At 32.0% G+C, this 13,008-nt stretch overlaps 1 protein-coding gene across 1 annotated transcript; it reads left to right on the forward strand.

Moving 5' to 3' along the window:
- Positions 1 to 293: 293 nt before the first annotated feature.
- LOC132725543 (tyrosine-protein kinase HCK-like) lies at positions 294 to 11,236 on the forward strand. Its single transcript, XM_060710677.1, has 12 exons — positions 294 to 548; positions 1,284 to 1,388; positions 1,931 to 2,025; positions 2,438 to 2,587; positions 3,424 to 3,570; positions 4,360 to 4,616; positions 4,983 to 5,139; positions 6,373 to 6,504; positions 6,925 to 7,131; positions 7,342 to 7,431; positions 8,470 to 8,589; positions 10,520 to 11,236. Exons 4-10 carry the CDS (start codon positions 2,461 to 2,463, stop codon positions 7,377 to 7,379), a joined length of 1,065 nt encoding a protein of 354 aa, XP_060566660.1. The 5' UTR covers positions 294 to 548; positions 1,284 to 1,388; positions 1,931 to 2,025; positions 2,438 to 2,460; the 3' UTR covers positions 7,380 to 7,431; positions 8,470 to 8,589; positions 10,520 to 11,236.
- Positions 11,237 to 13,008: the final 1,772 nt, after the last annotated feature.

Below are 13,008 nucleotides of genomic sequence, written 5' to 3' on the forward strand. Positions count from 1 at the left end.
TAGAAAAAAAATTGGAGCACCGAACTAAATACAATATTCCGGTATGTATATGATATACTTGACAAGGCGCTTGAATGATTAATGCTAAAATCTCACCTTTACACCCAACAAAATGGTCTTTAAAACGTCTAATTAATCTCTTCACATATATTTATATACGATAATGATTGAAAAAAACAACAACAACCAACAACAACAACAACAATAAACCCCAAAAAACGATATTTGTCTATTTTGTGATCATGATTTCTGCAAGTGTCTAGAGGTACTGCTGCAACACTGTATTGAATTAAATCCTTTCTTTTATCCCTTAAGATTAGTACCAAACGTCCGTCATATTTGTATTGGCAGAAACAGTGTCTTCTGGTTTCATACTCGATTACAAGTTTGACTAAATTTTCATTTCATTCACCTACTGTTTTACTTTTCACAGGAGCTGCGCCTGGGTCTAGAGCGGTTACAACCAGCTTTGATTTTGAGACGTTCGCTCATGATGAAATCAGCTTTAAAAGGCTGGATAAACTAAAAATCCGTTATGATAGGACTAGGTTATACACACTTTTGACGAAGCTATATCTTTATAAACATATAAACTATTTTCTTCTATGTAAGATTATCATTTTTAGGGGACCGACTATTTTTGATATTCTCAGTTTTCGACAGTTTTGGACTAAGTTGTTTCTGACTGTTAATTAGTTTAAAAAGATTTATGCCATTTTACTGAATTAAAATAATTGATTTGACCATTATATCAAATATAGATAATAATGTTAAATTTCATTTTTTTTAGTAGAATTAGAAACATATTGCTATTCTAGTAAAGAAATTCGTAATATTCGACACACTTGAACGAGGGCATAGTAATTGTCGGAGTCTTCCCGTTATTTACATTATTTTCTAAATAGGATATAACATCGCATCCTATGAAATTGTATGGATTGGTAGTAACTGAGACTTTTGACTGATCAATTCAGGCAATAACCTGAAGAAAATTAACAAAGAAACGAAAATTCAGTTTGATTTCGAAAATATCATACATTTATTTCACAATACTCGGCATTTATTTAACCTTTCAAGGTCTATAGTTTATCAAAAGTGAAGCAGCTTTCAAACTGAAGTATTTTAGTAATTGATAAGTTAAGTAAAACCTTATTGTTGAAAAACATATGTTTTTCTGTTTTTTCTCTGTTTTATTAAATTGCTGATCTATATGCGGACTGATGTGAATGTCAAATGCATTCTTCGCGTTTTTTTTAAAGTGTATTTCATTTTTTTTATTTCAGTGATAATTCTGAATGGTGTTATGCTGAACATTTGTCCACGGGGCAGAAAGGCTACGTTCCTCTTGCCTACATTACTCATGCAAAGCATGAACTTCTCTCACAAGAGTATGAAAAATCTTTGATTTCCATGTAAAAACCATATACTCCTCTTCAAGATCCTGTAACTCTAATTTTTATATGGTTTTACATCATAAATATTATGCTCAAATGAAGATTTATCAATATTGTAAGTTCCAGAAAAGCATTATTTGTAAATATATTACCGAATCTATACTTCATGTTAATAAAGATAGGTTATCAGAAATTTATTTTCTTAAAAGTCTAAGTCAAATTTTTCAATAAGAAATGAATGCATTTATCTTAATGATTACATATAATGTGGAGAAATATTTGCAGCACATATTTTACATATTTTTCGATGTTTTGGAAGCATGATTATATACATGTACATATATAAAATTTTACTTGATTTTGTTACAACTTTAATTACAACATACAGAATCTTTTACACTGATCCATGCACAGATTACTATAAAAAATACTACTATTAAGAAAACTAATTTCAATTTTGCTTGAAAGATCAGTATGGAATGCTAAATAAATCAAGTCATTACATATCATTTAGCTTAGATTTGTAAATATTTTAGTTGGTGGCATGACGTGAACAGATTTGCTGCAGAAGAGTTGCTCACACAGCTCGATAGTCCATCTATTGGATATTACCTTATAAGGCCTTCTGGCAGTACGTATGATCAAATAAATTGTTCTTTGTTAATTACGGAAGAGAAGATTCGAAAGTTAACGTTATATCAAAATTCCATTTTGATGTCTTCTTTTAAAAAAGGGCATTCAGCTCGATGTTGTCGATGTCAGATCTTTGTTTGATTGTTTATCTGTTTAGATGGCAATCTATCTAGGAAGGTAACATTATTTTTCATATATATAAAAATTAAAAACAGACCCCTCTTCCCAACACACTTTAAAAAAGAACTATAAAACTTTATTGTTCTTTGTTTTATCCCAATTAATACAATGCACTTTTAAAAAATCTAATCATCTACGTTGCTATTGTACTAAAATCACTTATTTTGTATAACTGTGAGCTATCAGTTTGATTGTTTGGTAACTATGTTTATTTTTGGTATTTATTTTAGAAAGAAATGAATATTCGTTATCGATGACTGTTCCTGAAAACGAAGAATTGCGAGTGGCACACTATATGATCAAATCGCAAAACGGTCAGTTCTTCATATCCAATAAAAGCAGATTTGATGACATATTTGCACTTGTCGATAACTATACACGTAAGTCAATAATACTTATTAGTTTCTTACTTAAAATAAACCCTCAAAATAAAACCCTTTAAAAAATCATAACAAGGAAACTTAACACTTTTGTTGCATTTTTGTCAACAAAAATTTATTAATCAGTACAATTGTTTTTGTTGTTTTTTTTTACTTTGCTTTGCTGCTTTTTCTTTTTCAAAATGTTTCAGAGCATTTTATATGGAATATATATACTCAGCCGTCAATGCGCCAGAATATACGCAGTGAATTATCGGATAAGGCTAATTTATATCTAAATATCATGATTGTGAAGGGGTTTTTCACTTTCCAAATATTTATGTTCAAAATAACTTTTTCTTTACAAATTCAGTCTACTGTACTGTTTTCACACATTTCTCCGACTCTATTCTAAATGGACATGTTTAGAGCATTAGGGACAGCGGCGAAAGCTTGGGAAATATTGTCTATATTTTTAAATCTATGTCTAAAATGCTTGTATTTGTTGATAAAACATGTAAACAACAAAAATGGTTCTTGAAATTTTGAAGAGAAGTTTGTATGATTTAACTTCAAATTTGGCGTGTCAAAAGTTGAATTGTCCATTTGGTTTAATTTTGAAGTGCATTAATAAGATAGCAATGGTAAAATTTTATGCATGTTATACAATGTTTCTTTGATTTTAAAAAGATATGAGAAATGCAAAATTCCTTCTTTTTTCAACAAGCGCATTTGCCCATTTAACTATCTAATGTTTGTTAAACAATTTTATTCAGAATATTTATTCAATCACTGACCTTTAACTAACATAATCATCATAATTGCGTACAAATAAATAACTTAATTTCATTTTTAAGGCGGTGCTGGTGAGCTTCCATGTAAGTTAATGTACACCGTTCCGAAACAGCCTCCTGTTGTTTATCCAAGGACCATTGAAGTTCATAGACAATCTGTTGAATTAAAACAGTCAGTCAAAGTTGGCAAATATGGGAAGCTGTTTGTGGGTTTGTTGAGCTTTATTTACGAAATATACTTGTAGACACATTGTTTTTAAACTAACATATATATATATCATATTGTTATATTGTACAGAATTTATTCTAGTTCGATTTTGTTAGCTTATTGAAACAGTCTGATCCGGTCCTGGAACAAACTAGTATCAAAAATTGAGTGTTAAGTATCTTGCTTAAAGGAACAATGGCTTGCCACTGTCAAGATTTGGACCCACGCGGCAAAAATTCTTCAGATTTCTGGTCCGCTTTTCAGAAGCAAATCTTTTTAAAACGTTGTTGTTTGGTGACAATTGAATGCTGACAATATTTGGGATCATCGAAACATGTATGCAAATAAATTCTTGCTCCACTACACATGACAATAAAACTCTCCAGAATTTTCAAAATAATTCAAATATTGATTTAATCGTTTGTAATTGGCAAATATACATTTTTCCGAATTTCTCACTAAATTCGACAAATTGATGACAAAAGCGTACGTACATTTGTGTATTTTCTAGTATAAACCTGTCAATGGAAAGGATTCTTGTTTGATAAACCGTATATAAAATGGCATTGATAAATGTTAACCATTGGGCCATTAACATGATCGATTAAAATATGGTCTGTTTTGTTGTTGTTTTTTTATATTGGCTATATGATGCTCCGTAATTTGTGCTTTTATTGTCCATAAATGAAATACAAGAAAAGTCCTGATTCCACACCCAGTCCCAACTTTTTTGTATAAAATCTGGTATTTTTATATGAATCTATTAACATTTATGAAATAATCTAATATAGGAAAACTGTTCAAAGCCTTTGACGTTACAGTGGTCACTAAATGTAAGAGTGAAGTGGACAATTTTTTGGCAGAGGCAAAAATTCCATTTGATTTTCGACAGAGCAAACATTTTGTTAGAATGATAGCAGTGGTAATAAAACCTGAACCATTTATGATAATACTTGGAGAGACTGTTCATGATACGTTACCAAATTACTTGAGGAATGACCGTGGAAAAACACTGTCATTCAAGGATCTTACAAAAATGGCTTCCGAGGTATTACAGTGTTATTTATTGTTTCTTTCTCAAAAATTGTATTTCAATGTTGATCACATTCATGAACTCATCATCCAGCAACTTGCTGTATAATTTTCTTTCGAAATGATCATATGCTATTCCTGGTTTAGTCAAAAGGAGTTAAGAAAAGTTTTCGACAAACAACTGAAGCCTCGAAGATTTAATAATTCCTTTTTGAATTTTTAGAAAATACGTTTAGTTATCTGTTATCTCGTAATATCTTAATGACTTACTGAAAATAACATAAATATAGTGTCGTTAAAATCCAATTTATGCTCTTGCTAATACCGTCAATTTTCACAGAAAGAATTTATTATTGAAATATCTCTTTAAATTATTTGACAGATTGCTTATGGTATGGCATTTCTTGAAGAAAAAGGTATCATCCATGGAAATTTGAAAGCGGAAAACGTGTTTGTTTGTAAATTTAGGATGCTAAAAATAGTGCATCCAAAATTGATTGAGCTTATGAAAACCAGTGAAAATGATGAGCATGTAGAAGGTATGAATTAATTCATCTGCCTTTGTTATATTATAAAGTGTTTCAAAATGTGACACCACTATGCCATTAAAATACCATTACTTTCCATTCAAATTAAGGGTGTTTACCCTTTGTACGTATTACTTAAGATATATAAATTTCCGTAATTATGTCATATTTGCTCATTGTTTACATTTAAATGTGATTTAAACTTACTAAAATAGAACAAAAAAATCAATTATTTCTAGGTTTCCATCATATAAAGAAAATGATCATGTATTTAAATCCTCTAAGTCAATGCTCATTGTCGCAAACATTATACAATTATTGACTAGTGAGCCATTGAATATGATGTCATATTCACCGGCAGAAAGTCATATTGACTTCGGCTACCGCCTCGGTCAATATGTCATCTGCCGGCGAATATCACATCATATTCAATGGCTCACTAGTCAATAACTGTTTTATTATATGAATAGGCTAAGAAATAAATAAAAATCACAAAAAGTACAACCTTATATACATGTACAAATTTTGTCTCGTTGAAGCACGGGAAAATAGACGCACGTGAACATTAGGCATGCAACGACTACGCGAACGCTGCGCATACAAAAATAATTCAAATTTATACACATCATTGCGGTAAAGCCTTTAAGTATAATAGTAAAGTAATGATATTTTGATCGAGAAATATGCATTAAAGAACAAAATGCAACAATTATTTTTTTAATTTACACGCGTAATAAACAGTCTACGGTGCATGATCATGGAATATGACATGTATGAGTCTCAATCTATTTTTAGACTGGGAAAATCCAATTCAGCCAGTGAATATGATACTACACCCAGTGAATATGATTTTATAAAAAGTTTTTTTGACTTCTGTTGGGACCATATAGATTGCAGCAATATTTAGATCATAAAATAAACATGTATATTGCTCTATTGTCTAGTTACTCCATATCCATTACGTTATATATCATCTAAAACCTACTTTAGGACGGCAAACTCGATGGATAAAGTCAGATTACCTATGTTTCTAGATTACCTATACATTTTTGGATTTTACTGTCAAATGGACGGAAGGAGTACAACAAACATACTTGACAGATGGGCAAATACATATTAAAAGTCCCTTGTGGGGTTTTACATAATAAATAAATGAAAAATAAATAATTGTCAAGGATAATGTGTAAGCATTCTTTATCATAATGCATGACTAGATACGTCTTAAATTAGCTTGTGATAATTAAGGTAAATATGAATGGCAATGGACAGCACCGGAAGTCATTACAGACGAGAATGCGTTAAGTCCAAAGTCTGACGTTTGGTCGTTTGGAGTTATTCTGTATGAAATGATTACTTTTGGGGAAATACCGTATGCAGGTAATTTTTTTTTTTATTTATAATTATGTATTTCTAGACATTATGCACTATGATAGATAGTAGGGACATTGGGTACGGGTTAACAGAAACGTTTGTGCCGTATCTAAATAGTTGGTCCAACAATTAACCCTTTCAAAAGTTAAAATAACAACATCAAGTTAATATTTTTTTTCTTTGAGTTTATAGTACTATATGACTTAATAATCTTAAAAAATGTTATAGTTTAAATTATGCAAATATTCTTTAAAGAAATAAATTATGTGGTTCCAAAGTAGGTATCTAAGCACATCTCCGAAACTGCAGCACTTTGTCAGGTTTTATTTATCATACACTCAAAGCATAACAAAGTTCCTTTCGATGTGTTGCTCAGTCATATCACTACACACATTTTATAAGCATCGATGCTTTACGCATTTACAGGCTTTGAAAAAGACGAGGTTCTGTATGGTTTATTAATGGACAAACGCAGACTACCAATACCAAAAGATGTTCCAGTGCAGTGTCCAAAAGAATACCATTTCACAATGCTTCAATGTTGGCACAAAAATCCTGATCGTCGACTAACCTTTGGGTTCCTTGGAGATTTTCTATATGATTTTCAAAATGCTATTGAGTCTGCATACATGGGTAATCTTAGCACATATTTTGTATAACATGAAGTTATCAAATTGTCGTGTCGTCTGAAATTTCATTTTTGTTTCACCCGGTCTTGTGTCAGATTTAGAATTGATGAGGCGCGCATGATTATGTATTATTCAATACGTTAAATAAATTCATTATTAACACCCTTAATATCGTTGAAGGGTGTACATCACATTTTTGAATTTATTTTTTTAGATCATGAACCAAGACTCAGTTGGTCAAGCGGCACTTGAAAGAAAAAACACAAGCAGACAAAGGAAGTTGATGTACAGTTCAAAATTCCTGGTAAGACTTTAAATTGTCATTTTAAAATAACACAATATCTAAGGTACATTCACTTTTTAGCAGTAATATGTATTTAAATTGTTGAAAGTTGCAAAAATAAAGGTTTATTAACTCACTATATACAGTGTTAGAGCATAACCTCTAGACGCTTGACAGAGATCATGATCACAAAGAAGAAATTTTGAAAAAATATCGCCTTTGTCGGCGATTGTGACATTTTTCATTTATGATCGTCTTATGAGGAGATGAATAAGCCATCATCGCGAAAACATATTACAAAAGCAGTCATATTTCCCTGTCTTTGAAATCATACAGACACATTAAAGTCTCTGTATGTTTTATATACTGCATTGGTTTTTCGTTCCCAATACTATATACTCTGGAAAAAAAACATGAAAACAGTCTGTCATGCAGCTCTTTTTTTATACGTTTTATGTCTTCTGCATACCCTGTACATTGAAAAAATGATTTTCGAGCTAGGAATAGGCATATTAAAGAGTTTCAAAATAGCATACAAACCCACTTACCTGATGACTCGGTAGCCATTTTGTCAAGTTTACAACCACTTTTCTCGCTTGAACCAAGTGTGCAGCCACTTCACGTCCTGCACCTTGGTAAAAGCATATTTCAATCCCAGCAGAAAAGGCAAAATAATTTGGCAAAAGTGCTTAGCAGTGTTACCTGCTAATAGAAAAAATGAAGAGTTATACTCCTTTTATAAAGCATTCCAATTTTGAAAGTAAACAACTGAACACGGTTAAATGGAATTCTTAGTAAAACAAAAAAAGTATCTCCGAGCAAAAAAAAAACTTTTTCCTTCGGAAATGCATACGAATTTTGATAATGAACAAGTATACCAAGTTTCAAGTGGTCAGTATAGTTTCTGAGAAATGGAGATTAACGAATACGTTAACTAACGCCAACGAGAGCGTCATGAAAACATACATCCATTTTTTTATCTGAAAGTTGAGATAAAATATATATCAGTAATCAGTTAACACTTTCTACGTACATGCATAGATTCAAGATTTATTTCAGAATATGAAATCGATCAAAGTAAGACAACTGACCGGAAACAACAGTCATCTGGAGACAATGTAAGAAAGACAACATCTACCCCGAAAATAACTGTGAAGGCATTGTACAATTATCAAGCAGGTATACAACGCATTTATTATTTTTTTTGAACAGACAAGACAACAGAGAATTATTACACTTTTTCGAACATTAATATCTGCAGAAGCAAAGTGACACATTTAGAGCCCGTGAAAAAACGAGGGCTTCTAGTAAAAGAGGCGCATTTCTTGCATAAAGTAATTGTCAGATTCGGGAATATGTTATATTTCTTTCCTATAAGAACCGGTTCTTTAATGCTGTTACCACGCGAGTGTGGTGTAATTTGACAGTTATGGGGTGTGTTCAGAGGAAATTAATCCATTGGTTATTTACTAACCATTGACATACCAAAGGTACTCGTATTTACGGACAAAATTTGTCATTGGTAGATTAATTTGCTGAACTTATTTAATCATACTATTTTAGTCATTGAGCATAAGCACCGAAGCTAAACCAATGGTAGCCTTCCAATGACACCCCATCCGGCTGATCTTGATCATAAAGATAGCCATGACTTTGGTCCAGTTTTTATTGTAATTTGTTGTCATAAGTAAGACACGCCAACACTACCATAACACTAGTCTGTCTGCAAATTTATCTTATAAGAAAACATTGTCTTTTCGTTTGACAAAAATGTAAATGAAATTGTATGAACATGAGAACATGAATTAAGATATACCGACCCTATTTTTCCTTTGACGGGATATCCTCTTATGCTGCATAAGGAAAATAAAAATCTTTCTAGATATTCTAATTGTAAAATACAAATGTATCATATAATATTTGTCAAACGTTTCACTGTTCTTTATTCTGAAGGTGTAAAATAATCTAAATATTATAAATCAATGCTTAAAAAATATATTCGCTGCATATTTACTGGGATACAAAAAGAGCAAAAAGGCCTTATATTCCTCAACTGAAAAACACTGAAAGAGGTCACTGTATCAAACTCGGGGTGACAGTTCAATTCAGCATCTGAAACTTTGCATATAGTCCAAATTTTATTTTTCAAGAAAAACATTGTTTTTTTAGTTTTAACGAAAACCTATGACCTATCGGATGGGACCAATATCAAATTGAACAAATTTGGTATATGTCCATAAGTTTTGACTTATATATCTTATATATCTACGTAGATATATAAGGAAAGCCCTTGACTCGCGAATGGGGCCAATTTGACCCAAGAGCGAGTTATAATTTAAGCAAACTCAGTGGAGGTCCGTTCACTAGATAATGTTTCGTATCTAAGCTTTGGCCTTTGTGGTTTCTGAAGAGATTTTTTTACTATTCGGAAAAACCATGACCAGAGGACGGGGCCGATTTTGTTCCCAGGGCTATAATTTGAACATATTTGGTAGAGGACCGCAAGACAATCTTAAATATTTAATATCTATGTTCTAGCCCTTGTGTTTTGGAGAAGAAGATTTTTTTTTCAAGTTTTCCTTTAGGTTGTGACGGAAGTCTTTGAACAATTCAAAAATAGTTCATGCAATCCTGCTTAGTTTTAACAACATTAGTATAATGGTTAAGAAGGAGATGTTTGAAACAAAAGTTGATGACGGGCGGACACAGTCCTGTCACAATAGCTCACCATGGGCACGTTATGCTCGGGTGAGCTGAAAATATACTTAAAAGCTGATTACTTAATATTGTACATGCATAAAATGATTTAATATGTTACAATTTTCGAAAGCGTCGACAACATCATGTTTTTAGATTTATTCTAACAACTTAATCAGTATTTGTCACATTTATATAATTACATCGATATTCAGGTCTATAACTTAAAATTAAAGGAAACGTGTTCGATATTTTGAAACAAAAATGTGACTGTTTTAACAAGGAAATATCCGGACTAAGATTCTATAACACTTGATGATAATATGTGCTTAATTCTACCCCTTTTATTTTTAATTCCATGGAGTTTTCCTCACAGTAGTTATACCGGTGCAAATGTATTTTTCTATTATAGAAGATGATGATGAGATCTCTTTTGATCCAGGCGATATAATAACAGACATAGATCAAATAGATGAAGGTTGGTGGATTGGGACAACAGCAAATGGAGCACGCGGGATTTTCCCGGCAAATTTTGTGGAAGTTTGTGAAAACACTTAAGCTGAAGTAACAGATGTTTAGGAAGGAAACGAGAGTGTTTTTAAAAGAAAATAAAAATATAATACTTATAAGTTATAACTGACTACCCTGAAACGGATTATAGTTTACAGCAATATTCTTCAGGACTGTTTAAGGCGTAACAACGAACTCCAATTACCTATATGACCATAGTGTAGCAGGGTCATTTATTTCTTATTTATGTTTAAGATTAAAACCATAAAGAAATGATATAAAAATATTATGATTTAATAAGACAGACAGATGTGTTAAGAAACAAGCCCCGGCTCCATTCAATAAAAATGTGAGCTTTTTAAAAAATAACTTTTTCATGGGTTATTTTTGAAAACAATAAGTTAATGAATATGTTGTGAGCTGCAAAGTTACGCACAATAATACTATTTATAAACTTTGGAAATCTAAGTGTTGCATATATAGAATGCAAGCAATGTGGTATAAACTATTTTATGATGTTCAACTTTTATTAAACTGTTTAAGAACAGTTTTATTTGCTTGTCAATTAATTGTCTTGTAAATAATGCACTTCTTGATTATTCATTAAAAGAATAAGAGTACATACACTTCAGTGATCTTTATGTTTTTATACCCCCGCACAACAAAGTTGAAAGGGTGGGGGGATACTGGAATCAGCTTGTCCGTCCTGGCGTCTGTCCGTCCGGCCGACGTCGGTTTTCCCTTGTTCGCCCAATGAAAATAATAAAGATTCCTTTGACCCACAGTCTTCATATTTGGCATGGAGGTTAGTCATGATTAATGAGTAAATGACCCCTATTGATTTTGAGGTCACTGGGTCAAAGGTCAAAGTAACAGGGGCCTTAACTAAAAAAAGCTTGTCCGCCCAAAACTTGTTCCTTTGACCCGTACTCTTCATATTTTGCATGGAGGTTAGTCATGATTAGAAGATGAGTTCTATTGATTTTGAGGTCACTGGTCAAAGGTCAAGGTCACAGCGACCTTGACTGAAAAAGCTTGTCCGGCCAATAACTTATATAACATATTTGGCATGGTGGTTAGTCAAAATTAGAAGATGACTCCAATTGATTTTTAGGTCACTGGGTCAAAGGTCAAGGTCTCAGAGGCCTTGACTAAGAAAAGCTTGTCTGCCCAATAACTCAAGAATTTTTTAACCCACAGTCTTCATATTTGGCATTGAGTTAGTCATGATTATTAGATGACCGTTATACATTTTAAGGTCACTGGGTCAATGGTCAAGGTCACAGGGGCCTTCACTATATAAAGCTTGTCCGCCCAATTACTTAAGACTCCTTTGACACACATCTTCATATTTGGCATGGAGGCTAGTTATGATTAGTAGATGGCCCCTATTGATTTTTAGGTTTTTGGATCAAAGGTCACGGTCACAGGGGCCTTTAGCTCAAAAGGCTTGTCTACTCAATTGCGTAACAATGCTTTGGTCAACAGTCTTCATATTTGGCATTGTGGTTGGTTATGAGTGTTAGATGACCTCTAATGATTTTGAAGTCACTAGGTCAAAGGTCAAGGTCAGAAGGGCCTTGACTTAAAAAAGCTTATAACTTAATAAGCAATAACTTAAGGATTCTTTGACCCACAGTCTTTATATTCTCATATTGATGCTGAGGTCACTGGGTCAAAGGTTTTGAGAAAAAACGTTGCAACGCTTTTCAACTTTGGTTAGAAATTCAAATCAATTGTTTGTTTACAATATGTTCTTTTTACTTATACCCAATACCTTAGAATTAAGCATAAAAGAAAACGCTACTAATCAATTATTAAACTGCCCTGGGCATTCATCTACAGAAATTAGCACCATTATTTTACTTCATCCATCATCTATCATCTAAAACAATGATCGTTTCCTTATTTAACAATACCCGAAACATCATATAATTTATAATTTCAATAATATAAGGACTCTTAAATAACCACAATGAATGTTAGGGGTTTAGGAAATGCATGGAAAATAAACCAAGTTTTTCAATGGCTAAAATACTTAAGAACTTCAATATATTTATTACATGAAACTCATCTACTTGATAAAAGTTCATTTTGGACATCTGATTGGAATGGTGAATCCTTTTTAGATGGTAACAGTTCAAAACAGTGATTGGTTAATAACATAGAAGAAAAATATAAAATCATTACTAAGGGCATTGTAGAGGGAGTCTTGAAATGTTAGAACGTAACTATAAAGAACAAAAATAATCTCCATAACCGAAAGGCAATTTACTGTGACAATTTTCAAACGCTAAAGGAATATTATGTGGATTTAATATTATCAAAGAAGCAATGCGCACAAATGTACTTAATATTGCTTAATAAACCGCCCAAAATATTGTCTGCGAA

The sequence above is a fragment of the Ruditapes philippinarum genome, unplaced genomic scaffold, assembly GCF_026571515.1.
Source record: "Ruditapes philippinarum isolate M1 unplaced genomic scaffold, ASM2657151v2 ctg2171_1_1_1_1, whole genome shotgun sequence".
NCBI lineage: Eukaryota > Metazoa > Mollusca > Bivalvia > Venerida > Veneridae > Ruditapes > Ruditapes philippinarum.